The sequence below is a fragment of the Tursiops truncatus genome, chromosome 6 (genome assembly GCF_011762595.2).
Source record: "Tursiops truncatus isolate mTurTru1 chromosome 6, mTurTru1.mat.Y, whole genome shotgun sequence".
NCBI classification, from domain to species: domain Eukaryota; kingdom Metazoa; phylum Chordata; class Mammalia; order Artiodactyla; family Delphinidae; genus Tursiops; species Tursiops truncatus.
The window spans coordinates 93,077,109-93,097,645 of NC_047039.1; the positions used below are offsets into that span (position 1 = coordinate 93,077,109).

The 20,537-nt window shown below is 38.0% G+C and overlaps 1 protein-coding gene across 6 annotated transcripts in view; it reads right to left on the reverse strand.

Annotated features, from left to right (window-relative positions):
- LPAR1 (lysophosphatidic acid receptor 1) overlaps nt 1-20,537 on the reverse strand; it is a 179,147-nt gene that overhangs the window by 3,019 nt on the left and 155,591 nt on the right. For 5 of the 6 annotated variants that reach the window (XM_073806390.1, XM_033858393.2, XM_019946527.3 and 2 more), the window contains exon 4: nt 6,812-15,005. The exons of the other annotated variant lie outside the window; for it this stretch is intronic. In XM_073806390.1, the coding sequence (XP_073662491.1) occupies nt 14,704-15,005 (302 nt within the window). In that variant the 3' untranslated portion in view covers nt 6,812-14,703. Of the gene's footprint in view, nt 1-6,811; nt 15,006-20,537 lie in introns of those variants that run through there. 6 annotated transcript variants of the gene reach the window in all.

The window sequence follows — 20,537 nt, forward strand, 5'->3', positions numbered from 1 at the left end:
CTCCATTTTCTTTATTTTATCTTGGAAACTTCTTGCCTGAGGCATCTAGGTATTGGGGGGTGGGGAGGGGAAGCTCATGGATATCATGGCATTGGAAAAAGGAAGTGGGTCTATCTCTGAAACTTGCATTGATTCCAGGCTTATCCTACCTGGTGTCTGAGGATTAGACAGCGGCTTCTGCCTAGATGTTAAGTAACAAGTCCTGCCTTGCTCTTTTGTGTGTTTGCAGTGTGCCCTGCTGCTGTCTGTGGTTCTGACGTACCTCCTCCGACCCAGACCCTCAGCCTCTTCCCACCCACCAGGTCTCTCAGCAATTTGTGCAATACAACATGGTTTTTTGAGGGGATGATAGTGCTAAGTGGTTATTTTTTAGGAGATAAAATCACGACTCTCATACAAAAATAAAATAATACATGGCAAAGATTTTACTAAGCTCATTAATTAACGAGGGAACCAATAAGATGTTACAATTCAGTAAAAAGGAGAATTGAAAGTATCGGATCTGGAATTCTTCCCATTAGTATTAAGCTGGAGCAGAGCAACTGCCACCAGGAGGCTCCAAACTATAAAAGGGAGAGGGATAGTTTTGGCCCATGTAGCAAACAAACCCCAGGAAATCTCAGAAGGCTCACTGCAATTTAATCATTTCATTGACCTTTAAATAATGTGATACTGCATTTAATGCAATTAAATTAAATGGACTTCACTGATTGCATTACTGTTGGGATTTACGATATTTGGTTGAGTAGTGTCTTATCTCTCTCAAATCTGAACTTACTCAACGTAAGTAATGCAAACATCTGACTACCTCCTTATTTCCTCTACTGTAGTGCCTTTCTGAGCATTTACATATGAAGCATCACTTTATTGTAAATTAGTTTCCTTTCATATGTTTTCCATTATATTAGTTAGAGAATTAAGAATATTGACTTTTTAAAAAATTATGAATTAGGTAGATTGCATTACCTAAGACTCTCATTTCAGGATAATAATAATTTTTTTTAAAATATATTTATTTTTGGCTGCGTTGCGTCTTTGTTGCTGTGCGCAGGCTTTCTCTAGTTGCGGCGAGCAGGGGCTACTCTTTGTTGCGGTGCACGGGCTTCTCATTGCGGTGGCTTCTCTTGTTGCAGTTGCAGAGCATGGGCTCTAGGCGTGTGGGCTTCAGTAGTTGTGGCACGCGGGCTCAGTAGTTGTGGCTCACGGGCTCTAGAGTGCAGGCTCAGTAGTTGTGGTGCACGGGCTTAGTTGCTCTGCGGTATATGGGATCTTTCCGGACCAGGGCTCGAACCCGTGTCCCCTAAATTGGCAGGCAGATTCTTAACCACTGTGCCACCAGGGAAGTCCCAATAATTTTTTTAAACAAAAAAATTATTAACAAAGGTAGGCATTGGCTCTGATAAAGTTGAGAGCCACTGCATTGCACCAGTCTGCTTCTTCTAGGGACCTGTGCTCTGGTCATCAAGGAGAGAAAATATCTCCAGTAGAGACAATGACATTGGGCTTTACTTAGGTTTGCCTTGTCATAATGGTGAGTCCTGGAACTCTTCCTATTTAATGGCCTGGGTGGGGCCAATGCCTCATTAGTAAAGGTGATACTTGAAGTCTATCATGCTGTTTCTGCTCAATATACTTGTATAATTGAATGCAGTGAAAAATTAGTATTCTTCTATTTCCCATAGCACTTCCAAAACTAAAATATGCTCAATTTCTCCATATATATGGATATGATTATTCTGAATATATCATTCTTTTTTCTATTATTCTCTGTGAAATGGTCATTTAAATTTTACACAGTAAATTAATTTTAAATTAAACAAAATCTAATAGATTCTTCCAAATCTGAATTCAGGATTCAGGGTAAATTCACATCTTTAAAATGTACACATTTTTACATGAATGAAGCATTCAACTCATGTGTCCTAAAATAAGGCAAGGATATGAGAAGAAAAGAATGAACAAAAATAGGATCAAGAATTACTGAATTCACATATAAGAATACAGTAGGAGGAATAACAAAACTCAACAGCTGTTGCTTGGAAAATACTAATATATTTGACAGCCTCTACCAAAGCTAATCAAGAAATAGAGGAAATGTCAATACATTAATAGTGAGAAGGGACTATAACCAATACAAAATTGATATGTTCTAATAAGGAAAACTTATTGGCACACACTCAGCCCTGCATTCAGGGGTAAACAGATCTCCTTGAAGATATCAGAGGCAGCAACTACCAAACACATCTATAAGTGAACTCATATTCTTCTCCCTACCCTCACTCCAAATCTGCTCCTTATCTAAGTTTTCCTATCTTAGTAAATGGCACCAATATCAGGCTTAATCCAGAGGCAAGAGAATTTTCTTTCTTATTTTGTTTTCCCTTACAAAATACATCCCATCAAATTACTAAATCTTGGTTGTTTTTATCTCTTACATATATCTCAAATTGTCCCTCTTCTTTCCATCTCCACCACCAACACCCTAGTCTAAGGTAACATTATTTTTCACCTCAGATACATTAGTAGCGTCCTACTGGTCTCCTTTCATCCACTCATGCCCCCATCTAAACTATTATCCAATTAGCAAGCTTTGGAACCTGCAGAGCTCATGGTTTCCCTCCCTGCCTTGAAACCATTGAGTGGCTCATTGCCCTTAGATTAAAGGAAAAACTCCTTAGCATGAATGATAGGGTCTGCCAATCAGATAATATAGCTCTTAATTATCATCCCAATTCTAGCCCCCCTTTTTTTTCATGCTCCCTATATACAATCTTTCAAGTACTTAAGAGCATGCTTTAAAACTTCTATACATGGGGCTTCCCTGGTGGCGCAGTGGTTGAGAGTCTGCCTGATGATGCAGGGGACACGGGTTCGTGCCCCGGTCTGGGAAGATCCCACATGCTGCGGAGCGGCTGGGCCCGTGAGCCATGGCCGCTGAGCCTGCGCGTCCGGAGCCTGTGCTCCGCAACGGGAGAGGCCACAACAGTGAGAACCCCGCAAACCGGGAAAGAACAAAACAAAACAAAACAAAACAAAACTTCTATACATGACCTTCCATTAACCTTTCCATGTCCCCCTCTCACCTAGATAACTTCTACACACTCCTTTCAGCTGTAAACTTGAAAGTTACTTTTTCAGAGAAGCCTTGTTTGCTACCTCACCCCCATTCTCAGACAAGGTTGAGTCCCCTATAATATTCATCTCATTCATATTAATTACTCTTCCCATGGCTGTCCTCCTTTCTAACTGTAAGCCCTGTGAGGATAGGCACAGGATTGAACTTAGGGGACCCCAGCAGAAGAAATGATTCGATAATATACTCTAATAACACCAAAGAAGTAACAATGTGAGATTTCCAAAGCTAGCATCATAAATATGGTCTTCAAGACTGCTGCTGGTGAAGACTTAAGAGAAAGTGAGAAAAATGGTATTGGAAACTGGAAAAAAGGGATCCTTTTTAAACAGTGGCAGAAAGTTTAGTAACACTAATACCTAAAGTAACGTGGAAAAATAAAAAATGTACCTATAGGCTGGGTGGTTTAACTAAGGAGATTTCCAGATATAGTATTGGAGGTTTTGCTTGTGCTTTTTTTTTTTTTTTTTGACATTTATAGTAAAATGCAACGAGAGAGAGATGAGCTAAAGAAAGGACTGTTAAATATAAAGGATCCAGGAACTGTTTGGTTTGAAAACTGTCAATTTCTAAAAATGGTAAAGAATGCTAAGTAAAAATGGCTTTGGGCAAAGAACAAATTGAGGGCACTGTCAGGAAAACATGGTCTAAAGATGAAGCTAAGTTTGTGACCATAAATTTTCTTCAGATTTCAGAAAGCTCTAAGTCGGTACCTCCAAGAACCATCCAAACAACATGGCTTCTAAAGAACAAAAAAGTGTTGTCCTTGCTATAAAAATCCATGTGCAGCATTTTCGTGTGGACATGAATTTTCAACTCCTTTGGGTAAATACCAAGGATCTCAATTGCTGGATGCTGGAAGGTAACAATATGTTTAGTTTTATAAGAAACCACCAAACTGTCTTCTAAAGTGGCTGTACCACATTGCATCCCCACCAGCAATGGATGAGGGTTCCTACTGCTCCATATCCTTGCCAGCATTTGATGTTGTCAGTGTCCATTCTAATAGGTTTATAGTGGTATCTTGTTCTTTTACTTTATAATTCCTTAATGATGTTGAGCATCTTTTCCTATGTTTGCCATCTATATATCTTCTTTGGTGAGCCACCAGTTCAGGTTTTTTGCCCATATTTTTTAATTGCACTGTTTATATTGAATGTTAAGAGTTCTTTGTTTATTTTGGGTAACAGTCCTTTATCAGATGTGTCTTTTGCAAGTATTTCCACCCAATCTGCAGCTTGTCTTCTCATTCTCTAGACAGTATCTTTCACAGAGCAGATGCTTTTAATTTTAATGAAGTCTAGCTTATCAATTATTTCTTTTATGGATCATGCCTTTGGTGTTGTATCTTAAAAATCACTGCCAAATTCAAGGTCATTAATTTTTTTTCCTTTGTTAACTTCCAGGAGATTTACAGTTTTGCTTTTTACATACATTTATGTCTTTGATCCATTTTGAGTTAATTCTCGTGAAGAGTGCAAGGTCTGTGCCTAGATTCATGTTTTTGCATGTGGATATCCAGTTGTTCCAGCATCATTTGTTAGAAAGACTACCTTTGTTCCATTGTATTGGAAGGAATCTTTGTCAAAGATCAGTGGACTCTATTTGTGTGGGTCTATTTCTAGGCTCTCTATTCTGTTCCACTGATCTACTTGCCTAGTCTTTCACAAATACCAGACTGTCTTGATGACCATAGCTCCACAGGAAATCTTGAAGTTGGATAGTGTCAGTTCTCCAACTTTGTACTTCATTATTGCATTGGTTATTCAGGGTCTCTTTCCTCTCCATAAAAACTTTAGAATCTGTTTGTTAATATCTACAAAATATCTTGCTGGAATTTTGGTTGGGATTGCATTCAACTTGTGAAAAACTGACACCCAACAATATTGAGTTACTATACACAAACATGGAATATCTTTCCATTTATTTAGTTCTTTTTGACTTTTTATCAGAATTTTGTAGTTTTTCTTGTATAGATCTTGCCCATGTTTTGTTAGATTTATATCTAAGTATTTCATTTTCTTTGGTGCTAATGTAAATGGTGTTGTTTTTAACTTCAAATTCCACCTGTTCGTTGCTGATATACAGGAAGGTGATTGACTTTTGCACATTAATCTTACATCTTCTACCCTTTCTATAATTGCTTATTAGTTTCAGTGTTTTGTTGAGTTGTTCAGATTTTCTACGAAGACAATCATACCATCTGCAAACAAAGACCTTTATATTTCTTCCTCCCTCACCTGTATATCCTTTATTTTTCTTGTCTTATACATTAGCTAGAACTTCCAGTATCATACTGAAAATGATTGGTGAGAGAGGATATCCTTGCCTTGTACCTGATCTTAGTGGGAAAGCTTTGAGTTTCTCACCATTAAGTATAATGTTAGTTTTACCTTTTTTTGTAGATATTCTTTACCAAGTTGAGGAAGTTCCCTCTATTTCTAGTTTACTGAGAGTTATTTATCATGACTGGGTGCTGGATTTTGTTCTTTTTCTGCATCCGTTCACATGATTGTGATATTTCTTTTTTTGCCTGTTGGTGTGATGCATTACATTTTTTGTTTTTTTAATGTTTAACAAGCCTTACATACCTGGGATAAATTCTACTTGGTTGTGGTGTATAATTCTTTTTATACATCATTAGATTCCATTTACTATATTTATTGAATATTTTATTGAGAATTTTTGCATCTATGTTCATGAAAGACATTGGTTTCTAGTTTTCTTGTAATGTCTTACTTGGTTTTATTAGGGCAATGCTGGCCTCATAGAATGAGTTAAGTAGTACTCCCTTTGTTCAATTTCTTTAATAGATACAGACCTACTCAGATTGTCTATTTCTTCTTGTGTGAGTTTTGGCATATTGTCTTTCAAGGAATTGACCCGTTTCATATAGATTATCAAATTTATGAGCATAGAGTTGTTCATTGTATTTCTCTATTATCCTTTTTAAGTCAATGAGATCTATAGTGATATCCCCTTTTTCATTTTGATATCTGTAACTTGTTTCCTCTTTTTTTTCTTAGTCTGATTATAGACTTTATTGATCTTTTCAAAGAATCAGCTTTTGGTTTCATTGATTTTCTCTTTTGATTTTTTTTCATTGTCCCAATTTTATTATTTCTTCTCTTCTACTTACTTTGGTTTAAATTTGCCCTTCTTTTTCTAGTTTCCTAAGGTAGAAGCTTAGATGATTGATTTCAGATCTTTCATCTTTCCTAATATACACATTCACTGCTATAAATTTCCTTCTAAGCACTGCTTTCACTGCATCCCACAAATTTTGATAAGTTGTATATTCATTTTTATTTAGTTCAAAATATTTTAAAATTTCTCTTGAGATTTCTTCTTTTACTCACGTTGTATAGGAATTCTTTATATCCAAGTATTTGGGGATTTTTCATCCAAACTTCTTTTAACTAAAGAAACTTCAAAGATTGGTAGCATCCAGTATTGGTAAAATACAGATTAAAAAATGTTCTCATATATGCAGGACTATAAACTGGTATGATTTTTTGAAATGTATTTTTGTATTGTCTACAAAAGTTAAAATTTAAATGTACATTCCCTATGGTCCAGAAAAACAAAAAATTAGAAACCTAATATTCATCAAAATTTAATACTATTTATTAATATTAAAGCTAGGTTATGTTGCAGTAACGAATGAACCACAAAATCTCACCATAAACACCAAAAATGTTTATTTCTTGATCATGCTATACATTCATTATGAGTTGGCAGGGATTTTGCTCTACAGAGTCACTCAAGGTCCCAAGCTGATGGGGACTTCACTCTCTTCACGTTCACATCTCTGTGCTTGGCTTTCAGGGGGAAAAAAGATCTGGAGAGTAGCACAGGGGTTTTTTACTTCCTCAGCCCAGAAATGACACTTGTCACATCCACTCACAGTCTACTGGCCAAAATTAGTCACATTGGACCTGCCTAACAGAACTTTAGTTTTCCCAGAGCCCAGGAAGGAGGAGAAAATAAGATATTAATAGGCTCTAAACAACTCTACCCCAACTACACAGTGAGGCAGATACATATTTATCAACCTTGTATCTATCTCTGTAATGTACTATCAAGTAAAAAGAACACCCACCAAATATACTATATATAGTTAACCTTATTTTGTGAAAAAGAAACATCTCCACGTTTCTAGATAATATTTTCAGATATTAAGTTCTGCTCTTTTATTCCTCCCCATTTCCTTCCTTTTCTTTCTTCCTATTCAAACAGATCAAAGGCTCTGTGTTTCCTATCTTGAGGACAATGTGGCAGGATGACAGCAGAAGACTACGGACTCCAAAATCTAGATCTTTAGTCCAGAGATGCATCCTGAGCTTCATGTATCACAAAGGCACTTCCCTACTTCAAAGTTCTCCTCGGGTGGCTCAGATATTTCAAAATGTACTCAATATCTTCTTTCTGTAAACTTGCTCCTCATCCCATGTTCCTTAATCTCACCATATCACATCCCCATCTGTTCGGAGGCCAAGGTCATAACCTGAGGTATGACCTCATTACACAATCACTAGGTCCCGCACACCTCTCAAATCCTTCCACCTCCTTCTCTACACCTCCATGACCATCTTCATCTTTCATTAAAGTGACAACCTCTGATCTTGTCTTTTGCCTCCAGGGTTCCTCCTCTTCAATTTATTCAGAAGCGTAAATCCGACTGTGTCACTCCCTTATGTAAGTCCTTTAACTCATTCTCCATATTTCTCATCATAAAATGACTTTCAAAATCACTCAAGACACCATACTTACTGCCTTACAAGCCTCATTCTCACAGTCTCTACTGTCCTTCTTTCCAAAATGCATGCATTCTCTCACCAAGCATTTACATGTCTTGCCTGGAATTCCTTATCTACCTATGCTGGATTCATGTCCATTTCTCTAATGGGTTGTTTTGATGTGTCCTGGTTACCAAAGTGGGTTCACGTTCAAGAGCTTGACAGAGCCACACCTTTGTGCAATTCAGGCTCAAGGCGAGGGCTTTGAGAGGACAATTCCTGTCCTAATAGGGAGCCTTCCTAGACTCTCTTTTCAAAGGTAGTTCCTCTCCCCGCCTTTTCTATCTCTTTTATCTTCAATTTCTGTGTCGTGATAATTTCCTTCATAGCTCTTAATACAACTTGTAATTTACTTTTAACTTACTTATTTCTCTCCCTTATCTCCCTCACTCTTACTAAATTTCAAGCTCCATTAAAGATCTTGCGTATCTCCTTCACAGCAGTATCCTAAGGGTATACAGAGGGCCTCAAAAAAGTCCTTCTGGATGAATAAATTAAAGAACAAGTGATAGTAATAACAATGACAACACCTGATTATGGTCTTACAGTCCTCAGTCAAGAACCATTTAGTAAATGGCACCCTATTTTTAGTTTTGTTCGAGTGATATGAATCATTAAAAGGAGGTGGAAAATATAAGATTATCTCATTCTCAAAGAATTTATAACCTAGCTTGCGATATAGGCATACTTGCAACAATGTAAACCCGACACAGAACAATCCATGTGCCTGCTCATGACGTCATTTTACCTATAACTTTTACTGTTCTGGGTTCTTTAAAGGAATTTTTAAATATAATGCATCATACTGATCAAGGAACTCATAAGTTGGAGGACCAAGATAGATAAGTACATATGAGGAATTATGAATGACAATATAAAGAATAGGTAATTAGATTCAAAAAGTCCTCTAGACAACAAATATTAGGCTTCCAATTTTCCCCCCGAGACACAGTTTCCTCATGTGTAACAAGGTTATCGCAAAGATCAAAATACAAATTATACGAATGTCTTCTGTAAGCTGTAGATAACATTACAGATTCAACGTATGGTAATATTAAAAATCAAAATAAGTTAAACAAGACACTCAGAAAGCACAAATGTTGTATTATTCAAAGGCGTTGCCCTTGGTTTTTCATTATTCTTACTTAATTTTAACTGCAATATTCTTAAACATGAAGGGAAACCTTTATCAGGCTTGTGGAACTAAGGAACATTTCTTGGTCAAGAATACCTTTCCTGTGGCTCACACATTTTCTTTCATTTAAACAAGCAAGTATTAAATACTATTTAGCACTGTGTGATGTGAGGTGGAGAATACAAAGTGAAATAAGATTCCTTTCCAGAAAGAAAGATGCAAGTTAAGAGATAAGATGCAAAACAAGTAACAAACCTGAAGCCTGGCTCCCCTGATGCCAATGGGAAGACATGGAGAGTTGCACAAAACAAGATGTAAAATCACTTTGTGAAAGTCTGTTTGACAGGTAATGTGCTCAACAAACATCTGTGGTCTAGCTTCCATCCTACAGGAGAGATTCTTGCTTTTTACTTTATTCATTTCTGTATTCCTTGAAATATTAAGTTTGTGTAGCTTTTATAATCACAAAACTCTCTCTCTCTCTCTCTCTCTGGAAATTGCATACACAGACACACACAACAACCACCACTTCAATACTCTGGGAAGTATCAGCCCCCAACCCTGAAACTGTTGTTGTATAGAAGTTTTTAGGAATATGAAAAAAATAGTTAAAATGTGACTGACAAAATGAGAACAGATTAGTGGTTGCTAGGGGTCAGGATGGGTGTAAGGGAGATGAGTGTGGCTATAAAAGTGTAACAGGAGGGATTCCTGTGGTGGTGGAACTATTCTGTACCTTGCCTGTATCCATGTCAATATCCCAACTGTGATGTCATACTCTGGTTTTGTAAGATATCACCACGGGGAAACTGGGTTACGGGTATAAGGATCTCGCCATATTATTTCTTACAACTGCATATGAATCTAAAATTATCTCAAAAGTTTAATTTTAAAATAATAGCAACATTATAACCAATTGAATAAAATCAGAATCCATGAGCCCATACTGGTATAAATAAATGAATAAACAAGCAGGAGAGGACAAAGCTTTTTTTCACAGTAGACAGCTAACTAATAAATTCTAAAAAGAAAAGAATTAGAAATTCATCATTTGGCAATCATCAGAGTACTGATTCATTCATCCAAGAAATATCAATGGATGCTAAAACTAGATGTTAAAATTTGATGAGAACAGAATATTTCCTACAAAAAGGGAAAGAATAGTTTTTTTCACAGTGGAGAAACCTGGCAGACTTCAAAAGTAATAAAAATTAACATCACCAGTAATGGAACAAATCAACATCATGTGCTCCTTGACAGGATGCAGTGAGAGGCACCACAGCAGCATTTCTATGTTATTTTGTCAAAGATAAATAATACGAATCTAATTATGAAGAAATATCAGATGAACCCAGAGTGAGGGACATTCTATAAAATGCATAGCCTGTGATCTTTCAATGACAAGGTCATGTAGGTCAAGAAAAGACTGAGGGACTGTTCAAGACTGAAGATGATTCAAGAGGTATGACAACTAAACACAACCAGTGACCCTCGATTGGATTCCTTTGCTACAAGGAACATTATTGGAAAAACTAGTTAAACTTGAATGCAGTCTGTGAATTAAGTGGTAGTTTATGTCTCAGTGTTAATTTCCTGATTTTGATGGTTGTATTGAAGTTATGAAAGAGAATGTCCTTGTCTGTAGGAATTACACAGTATTCAAGGATGATGGGGCATCACGCTGGCAACTTAACAAATGGCTCAGGGAAAATGTTCCATAGGTTCAGCAAACTCTTCTGTGAGTTTGAGATTGTTTCAAAATAAAAACTGTTTATTATAAAGAATGCAATTGACAATTTTCTCTGCAGTCTAGAGCTCAAGAGATCGTGGTGTGCCCAATTTCTGCTAACTCTTCCAATGAACATACAGTTAAATGAGGATAGCAATGACTGAAAATGCAATTCTCTAAATCAGGGGTTGGCACACTTTTTCTGTAAAGGGTCAGAGAATAAATATTTTAGACTTCGAGCGACAGTCTCAGCTGCAAGTATTCGATACTGCTGTTGCAGTACAAAAAACAGCCATGAACAATACATAGCCCTGGTGAGTGTGACTGTGCTCCAATAAAACTTTAATTTATGGACGCTGAAATTTGAATTTCATATAATTTTCATGTTTCACAAAATACTCTTTTTTCCCCAATCACTAAAATGTAAAACCCATCTTTAGCTCATAGGTCATATAAAACAGGTAGATTTTTGGCCAGTGGGTCTTAGTTTGCCAACCTCTGCTTTAGATTTGCAAATGGGTCTTTATCTGCCATATCGCTAAACAGATGAGCAGTAAGTAATCTGTGAATATGAGCATTATCAATGTGAGAATTCGAGAATTTTATATGCAGACTATACAAAGTACAGATGAATGTTACAGACTGAATGGTCCCTGCTTTGGAAGACTGATGAGCCATTCTGGCTCCTCGTTACACACATTTCTTCTGTCAGATGGTGCCTGAATCCAAGTCCATCCCAACACACAAACTGACCCCAAGCCTTCCTAGGGTTTGGGATCAGGTAAACTCGGTGTTAAAAAATAAGCAATTTGGTTCAAACGGTCTTGATGTAAAAATGTTCTGCTTACCTTGGTATAATGAAGGGACCTGATCGAGGAGCATTTCTACGGTTTTTATCTAGCACAAGTCACACTCTGGGTTTAAGAAGAAGGGCTGGAAACAGTATCAAAATTCCATTTCAGAAGCTGAGAGACTAATGGAATAAATGAGAAAGATGATGAACAATGGAACCTAAAGCAATAGCTAACTGGGAAAGAGGATGGGAAAACTGATAAGACTCACTAGTTGTATAACGTTAGCTGAGGTTTTGAGTCTAGGAAATTACGGTTTCACTAAAAAAAAAAAAAAAAAAAGCATGGTTAATTTGTGAAGAAGACTCCTGAGACATTTGATTTCTAACAATCTTACAACCACCTAAATTTAAAGGTTCAGTATTCTATTCCAAATACTCATTGAGACATTCATTTGAATAACCATTGTTATTTTTCCCGTCTTAGCAATATATTGAAAATACAATTAGCATATAACTAGAAGATACCTACCACTTTTATCCTGTTAGTCATTAAATCTAAAGACATAAAGACCACTGTAACTTTATAAACTCCTAGTGAGAGTTTTCTATAAAGTCATTGTAAAGTTTTTATAAAATCAGTTTTTCCAAAAGAAACTCACTAATAGTTATACTGCTGACAAGTGAAGTATTGTCCTAAGATGTTACCTCTCCTTTCATGCAACACAAACCACCACCTCTTGTACACTGGAAAGACTTATGACTCAGGTTGAAAAAAAAAGCAGTTCTGAGCTGGGGAAGCATATGGTGGCTTCACCTGTGAGTTCAGAAGCCCTTGTGGCAGGAACAGAAAAGAGGTCAAAGAATGCAGGCACCATGCAGTGCAAGGATGACTCTCCAACAAAAGAAACAGCACTGACCAGAACCACACATTAGCAAACACTGATTGAGAATGATTTATTAAAGTCCAATTAGTATGTTTTTAAATTTCAAATAGTCCACATCTCCTTCAGAATAAATGCGCATGAGTAAAAGTCCAAGTTCATTTGGTTCCCTTCCACTATAAAATGTTCTGTATTTTGTGTAAAGTCTGTGCAAACACCTTTCTGCTAACCGGTTCCCCATATTCTTTCCAGTTTGGGCACTTATTGAGTCTGCCCTCTGCTCAAATGGTGACCATGCACTGACCTCCTCCTTCCTAAATAACCATTCTTCTTCTGGACATCTCTCTCTCAAACATACTCCTGACTTTCCCACACCTGCTTCGTGACTGTGACTTTACTGGTTACTTATTACGACAAACTGGTGCAATAATTAGTTTACCCGGACAGTTGAACAGGTATCACCTAATATGGCGGCATCTGTGGGGGTGACCTTAGAGAATACACAGTATCCAGTCACATACCAACATGCTCAACCCATTTGCTACAGAAGCTATTTAATATGAAGATGATCCTTTATTCACTCGGCATGTTTGATTTCTTGGCATTGTCTTCAATTCTACACTAGAGTTGTGGCTACCGAGAGTTGGATCATCCATTGCTCAAATGAAATTTGGAATTGCTAGACATATTAAGTAGGGTATCCTGGCTATTTGTGGCAGTTGACTGTTTCTAGTCCATCTTGTTATATAAAAAAGTCACTCTCAACTAAAGTAACCACTGCATTTCCTTTGTAAAAAGGTAATTTAACTGGCTTTCCTCACAATTGCCACCTACATAGGGCAAAAGCAGGAAATCCCCTTTTATAAAAGGTAAGAGCATAAAAAGACATTTCACATTAAAAGAAAAAATCCTTCATGGGAATGTGTCCTAAGTAAATAATCAATTACATGGACAAAGTTTTATGTACATAAAATTTTTGCAACATTATTTATAATAGTGAAAATTAGACATAACCTAAGTAGTCAACAATACAGGAATGGTTAAATAAACTGAGTTGCATCCATTAAATGGAATATTATATAGCCATTAAAATTATGTTTTTGTAAAATTTTTAATGCCATAGGAAAATGTGGCAATTATGCAGTGGAAAAAACAAACTGGTTATAAAACTGTTTACAGTATGATCCCAATTATATAAAAAGGTATATAATATACATATAGGCATACACAGGGGAAAAGCTGTTAATGGTGGTTACTTCTGGGTTGTGATATTATCAGTATTTTTTCTGAATGTTTTATACATTTCTGTATTTTTCAAGTTTTCTACAATGACTATGTATTATAATACAGAAAAACACAGGTCATTAAAAAATTCCTCTGATGAACTAATAATTAGAATGTACTTGGATATTATAAATATGTGGGAACAATACCACTGTGCTCATCTCTATAACTTTTATAGAGTACAACATATTCTTCTGATAATAAACTTACATTCCCTGTTTGTTTTATACATGTTACAACACTTTAATAAAAAAGGTAATATTGTGATTAGATCATTGTTTGTTTCATAACCTAAACAAATACTGGCTTTGACATCTAGGTTTTTCTATTTCCTAGAAGATTTAAAATTAATACCCTTTTATCTTTTTAAGTACAGCATACTGCATACATACATTACATGCATGCTTTCTAGAAAAGTAATTCTAATTTACAGTTTTCCTACATAAGGAAAAAAATGGAATTATGATCGTTTAAAAACAGTCTATAGTCTTATCCATCACAAGCATGCTGATAGGCATAAACATGTTTATTAAATGAAATGTATCCTTTAAAAAGAAAAACAGGGAAGCCTGCATGTAAATGAAGTTGTGGATTCAATTAGTCAGAATGGATTCTGACTTGCACCAAACCACACAAAATCTTTTGAAGACTAGTTAGTGTAGTGTAAATGGACACTCCAGAGTCTGTTTATGAATTCTATTGCAAGGTCTCCACTTTCTACTTTCAAAACGAACGGGGAGTAGGATGAGGGATGTCCCATAAGCTAATTTTTCAATATACATCAAGTCTTGGTGGGTCTAGGAACAAATACTGCCATGGGTTAGTGTTTAAGCACACGAGTGTGTTTTTCCTCTCTCTCACACCTCACCCTGCCCGTGCCTTTGGGAAGCGGGAGGATGATCATCCCTCAGTAGATGATGGCCGCGTCTCATCTTAGTTAGTTTCCTTTCTAAACCACGGAGTGGTCGTTGCTGTGAACTCCAGCCAGAATGGTGTGGTTGACGGAGGACGCTGAGCGGTCGGAGCCTTCCGTGGGGCCGCTGGTGTTCTCACTGCGCTGGCAGCAGAGGATCTGCCTGAAGGTGGCGCTCATCTCCTTGTCGCGGTAGGAGTAGATGATGGGGTTCATGGCAGAGTTAAACTCGGCAAGCAGAAGGAAAAACTTCTCATAGGCCAGAACGTCACACTGTGGGCAGCACACGTCAAGAAGTAACAAGACCAGTCCAGGAGTCCAGCAGATGATAAAGGCACCTGCGAGGACGGGGAGCGGGATCGGGAGGTTGAAAAAAAGAGAGAACAGAAAAATAGAATGATGAGGCAAACAGCCATGGGGTGACACGATTTCAGTTCAAGGTAAAAATACTGAGCTTCAAAGCCACAGGATCATCATTTGCAATAAAACGTTCATTTTCTGAAATAATCAGAAAAGGTTTTGACGATAAAATGTGCAATTGAATAAAATCTCATTAATTCAGACCTTACTAAAATTGAGTATTTCTGAGACACTGATGATTATTTTGAGCAAAACAGAGTTTGCTAAGCAACTGCAGTATGAAATAGACATCCTGCAGTCAGGATACACACTTTGATACTTATAAAAATACAGGGTTTTTTTTGTTTGTTTGTTTTTTGAGGTACGCGGGCCTCTCACTGTTGTGGCCTCTCCCGTTGCGGAGCACAGGCTCCGGACGCGCAGGCTCAGCGGCCATGGCTTACGGGCCTAGCTGCTCCGCGGCATGTGGGATCTTCCCGGACCAGGGCACAAACCCGTGTCCCCCGCATCAGCAGGCAGACTCTCAACCACTGTGCCACCAGGGAAGCCCAAAAATACAGTTTTTAATAGTATAAGACTGTTTTCAGGCAAAAGCACTGTGACAAACACCCTTTAACGTTTAGTTGAGGCACAGTTTCTGGATTCGGTTTGACTGGGCTCAAACCCTTGCTCTGCTATTTAACAAACTGGGCGAACTTACGCAAATTACTTTCCTTTTTTAGTTGATGTAGAGTTGATTTACAACGTTGTGTTAGTTTCAGGTTTACAGCACAGTGATCCGGTTTTGTGTATATGTGTGTGTGTGTGTGTGTGTGTGTGTGTGTGTGTAGATACACATATACATGTACTCTTTTTCAGATCCTTTTCCATTATAGGTTATTACGAGATCCTGAACACAGTACCCTATGCTACGCCATAGGTCCTTGTGTTGGCAAATAAGTTTTTTACCTCAGTTTTCTCATCTGAGAAACAGAAATGATTCCATTTGCCTCATTTGGGGTGTGGCAGGAGTAAATGAGTGCCCAGAAAATAATCACCCAGTAAATCTTACCAGAAACAGCAGTAGCAATAATACTGTTATTACCTGCTCAGTGGCACGGGCCTGTTTGGAAATAGCAATTTCCAACAGTAAGATGCACATTTACTCTTATTTTAAGTCAACTATCACTTAAATGGTACTTTTCTATAGGCTTTACAAACATTAACTCACTTAATCTGTACTAAAGCTGTAGGAGATAGAAACTATTATCTCATCACCCAGAGGAAGAAACTGAGAAAGAGAAAAGTAAAATAACTTGCTCAACGTCACGGTCCTGGAGAGTGGCAGACCCGAGGCAAACCCCAGAGTTTCTGTTCTGCTCTTAAAGGCTGGCTCCAGAGTCCATGCTCCAGAAAACACTGTTATATTCCCACTTCTTAAATTAATAAAATTAAATCTTTTAAACCAAAATTTTATGCTCTAGATGTTTCCTATTTAAATTCTCTTGCTTCCCCAACTCTTCTAAATCATGAATATTTTACTATAACTCTAAAGGGATGGAAATGCAAATGATGTTCTTAGTTCCAACTTATTTAGCTCCTGAAACCACTCACTTGGCTCCCAGGGGAAATGGAGGTTGTGAAATAGCATTAAAATCTACCACCGTATTACCCCAGGAATGAGCTGGGGATCCTTGGCTAAGAGAACGTGAACTGGTGGGCACCATCATGTCCCATTACATCTTACCTGATGGGTCCCTTATGTGTAATTAGGCTACACAATGAGCAGACAGGGAGTAGGGATGATCCCAGAAGTGCATTTGAAGCTTTTGATCTAAATGGCACTGGCCTAGGTGAAGGCGGGCTTGGATTGGGGTCGTGAATTGGACTAGCCTCAAGGCATGAGTTTCACAAAATGTAAACAAACGAGATTTAGTCTCCAAACAGCCCAGTTTTGAATGTGAGCTTTCTTTTTTTGAAACTTTTCAGCAGGGAAATGAAAATAAAGCAAGGAGCAGAGTATCCCCATAAAGCTCTTTGTTCCAAACACAAATGTGTATTGGTTTTAAACCGCTGTTCGCTTTGAAGACTGGCCAAGGTGCTTCATTTTCTAATAAATACAATACCTTAGACTTTGCTTAGGGAGAAAAAAAAATATTTCAAAAATCAGGAGATAATAGCCAAGGAGCTATTTGAACTTCAAGTAAAAATGTTAATAAAGCATTCATTCCAAGTCCTTGAATTTCCTTGCTTGAAAATCACTCAGAAAGCTAAACATAAAGGAAAATCAAAGGAATGCCTCTTGAGTTTCAGAAATAATGCATTATTCATTGAGAAGCTGGGAAGGGAATTATTCTCAGGATGGAAAATGCTTGGATGGAAAATACATGGTCCCATTATTCCATTTACTTGGAAACTAAAAACATGCAGGCCCTTCATGAATGGGAGAGCATTCTTTCAAGTCTCCTTTCCCCTTTCTTTTATCAAAGCCCTAGTTGAGCTCAAATTCGGAGCTTGATTAGATACCAGCAACATGCATCTCAATAGATTTATTTTAAATAACACGATCTTTTTCTCCTTCCAGGCAGCAGAAGGGAAGACCCTTATTCTCATGGATTTGCTCAAGCTGTCTGACTTTCTTCAAAAGTGGCAGAATTCAAATACAGTCATTTGTTGTTTATAACTTCTTCTAATTTTTAAATTCAAAAAGAGCAAGACTTTTGCGATAAAACCCATGATGGTCTCAGGAACTAGCCCAATGGGCCTTATCAACCCTGCCAGGAGCCTAGATTAGAGACAGGAAGTGGGGACACCATAGCCTGACCAGGAGCTAATACACATGGGTGCTTCACTGAGGAACTCCCCTCCCTTCTTCTTCATTAAAAGGAACTGTTTTCAGTAGTACTATAATTAGGCCCAACCACACCGTCTCAACACTCTGTGTTTGGATCTTCGAGACCTGATTGAGTAATTTAAGAGACTCATAGTACAGGCCTCAAAAATCAACATCTAAAATCAATCATACAGAGCTTTTCCTTCTCCCTCCCCTCTCTTTCACAGAGGTGCCGAGGATCAAACTGACCAAAAGCTGAAGGTGGACTACCTCAGTGGAAAATGGGCCCTGGAAAATTCCAAGTAAACAATCGTGATTGAACATTATGAGATCAACTTTGCTCAAATCACGGATTTACCACCAAGTTTCTAAAAACAAAAACTACAACCAAGCCCCTTTAGTAAAAAGGAGCCAACCATAATCCAGTTGGGTCATAGAACTTGAGATGTGCATTGGGGACCCTTGATCTGTAACCTGTGGACAGATTACCAACACATAATCTGTAGAGACTCAAGGGCACACCTATAAGGCAGGTTGATAAGAATGAAAAAAACCTCCATCTCCACATCTGTAAAGTGGAGAAATAATAGCTCTCTGCCTACTCCACAGGGTGTGGCAAGGATCAAATTGAGATAGATATGACACGTAAAAGCCCTCTACACACTGCACATCTACCTGACTACACTACCTATTGCCATCACGGGAAGCATAATGTGTGTAGGCTGGTGTAGCACAGTTCCAGGGCAGATTTCTTCCAGGGCAAAATGTGGAAGCATGTTTTGGACCATGAAGACCTGGCATTTCAAAAAGTTCTGAGATGACACCATCCTAATGATAAGAGATTCCTAGGACTTGCAGTTGGATGTGACAAGAATAACAAGAAGGAAAAGAGAGGAACGCAGAGAAGCATGGAAGCCCCAAATCATTTTGGAGTTTCTCATGGGTCAGCTCAGTACCTACCAAGATGATGAATAAGATAATGTGGTACTCAGTAGGGACAGTCCTTTAGGTAGTTTGTATATTTCTGGAACATTTCTGATGGACGAATCCCCACAGATCAAGGCATAAAACCAAGGATGGTATGCAATAGCATGAAAGAAAGAGGAAGCACAAGTAGTTTGTGGTTGCTTATTATAAAGTCAGAAGCAGAAGTAGCAGAAGATAAGATGTTCAAGACCGTGAAGACCTTGTACATAGCCTGGCAAAGATATTTGAAATTTTTCCAGTCTAGCATTTATTCTCAGCCCCAGACACATACTACAACGGCCTGCAAAACATATAAGAAATAATGATCTTCATCTATCCTTCCTCCCATGAGATTTTAATTTCATTGGCCTCATTGGCGGGAGTCTCATTTAATATACAATGAGAGAAGGGAAGAAGAAAATGATGTGGATAAAAATAAAGGCAAAACCATCAGATATTTCCAAATTCCAGAGGTGAAAGAAGAGCCTGAACACAAGCAGTGGCAATGGGAGAAGAGAGGTATGAAAGGATTGGAAAAGTATTTAGAAGATGGACTGCATGGAATGGATGAGAAAGATATGAGTCTAGAATGATTCCTAGATGTTCCATTTGGGTGACAGAAGGATGGTGCTACCTTCCACTGAAGGAAGAAATACAGGAGAAAGTATCAGTTGGTGTTTTCTCAGGGTAGGTGAGGAGAACACAGATGGTGCCCTAGGTTTTATTTATCTTCAGCTTGAGGTACCTGCATGACTTCAGATGGAGAGGCCTTAAAGACACCCTGATGGGCTCATGGCAATTTGAGTCCTTTAAGACTGTTTCTCAGTGGGCTGAACAAGAGTGGTTACATTTGGCATGATTTGCCAATATTGCAAGTAACATGGGGGGGAGAATAATCAAAATATATCTGTCGTTTGGAATAAATAGCAGAAGTCGCCCTTCCTCGAGCGAGCTTCAGTCCTTTCTTCTACATCTGTCAAACCAGTCTGTGAGGGCCCCGGTGCCCACGAAGATGGAAGGAGAGATGCTGGAATGTGGACGCAAAAAGCAGTGAGGAAGGAGGCTGTTTTGGAAGAAGGGGTCACAGCTGCAGAGCAAGATCAGATTACCACACCTTCCCTGAAATCTACACACCCCCATCAGCTGAATAATGCTTACCATCTGGTCTCACAATTAGAGGCTTTTTTCTAGAGGGACTTTTTCCTAACTAGTTGAACTTTGCTTATATTTGGAACATAAGAACCAAAGTTAAAAAGAAAAAAATGTCTGACAGAGAAGACCTCAAGGGAGGGAGTCCAAGGTTTTTGATGAAAAAAACAGAAAGCACTTCCAGTCTGGTTGGCAAATTTGTGTTTTGACAAAAAAATCAGACATCTCACAGATCTAAAACGAGTCAAGATAAATCCATCCTACACCGCTGCTGTGTCCAAGTTAACCTCTCCTTGGCCTTGCTCTTCTTGCTTCTCAAATGAGGATCTCAGTCCTCCCTACGAAATCCATGCGTGTTAAACCATGTTAAGATGGGTCCCCGCCTCTCCTCTGCCCCCCTAAACATGCTTTCGGATTTCCACCCAGCTCTGTCTTGGAGTGAACTAACTAGAATAAGACTGGTTCACCAGAGCATTACTACCCACTAATATCTAAAAAACAATGCTACTCTAAATGCCTAACAAAGGTTTTTCTTATAAGCCCTTATCATTTTTAAGTAACAGATATATTTTAAACTTAAAAT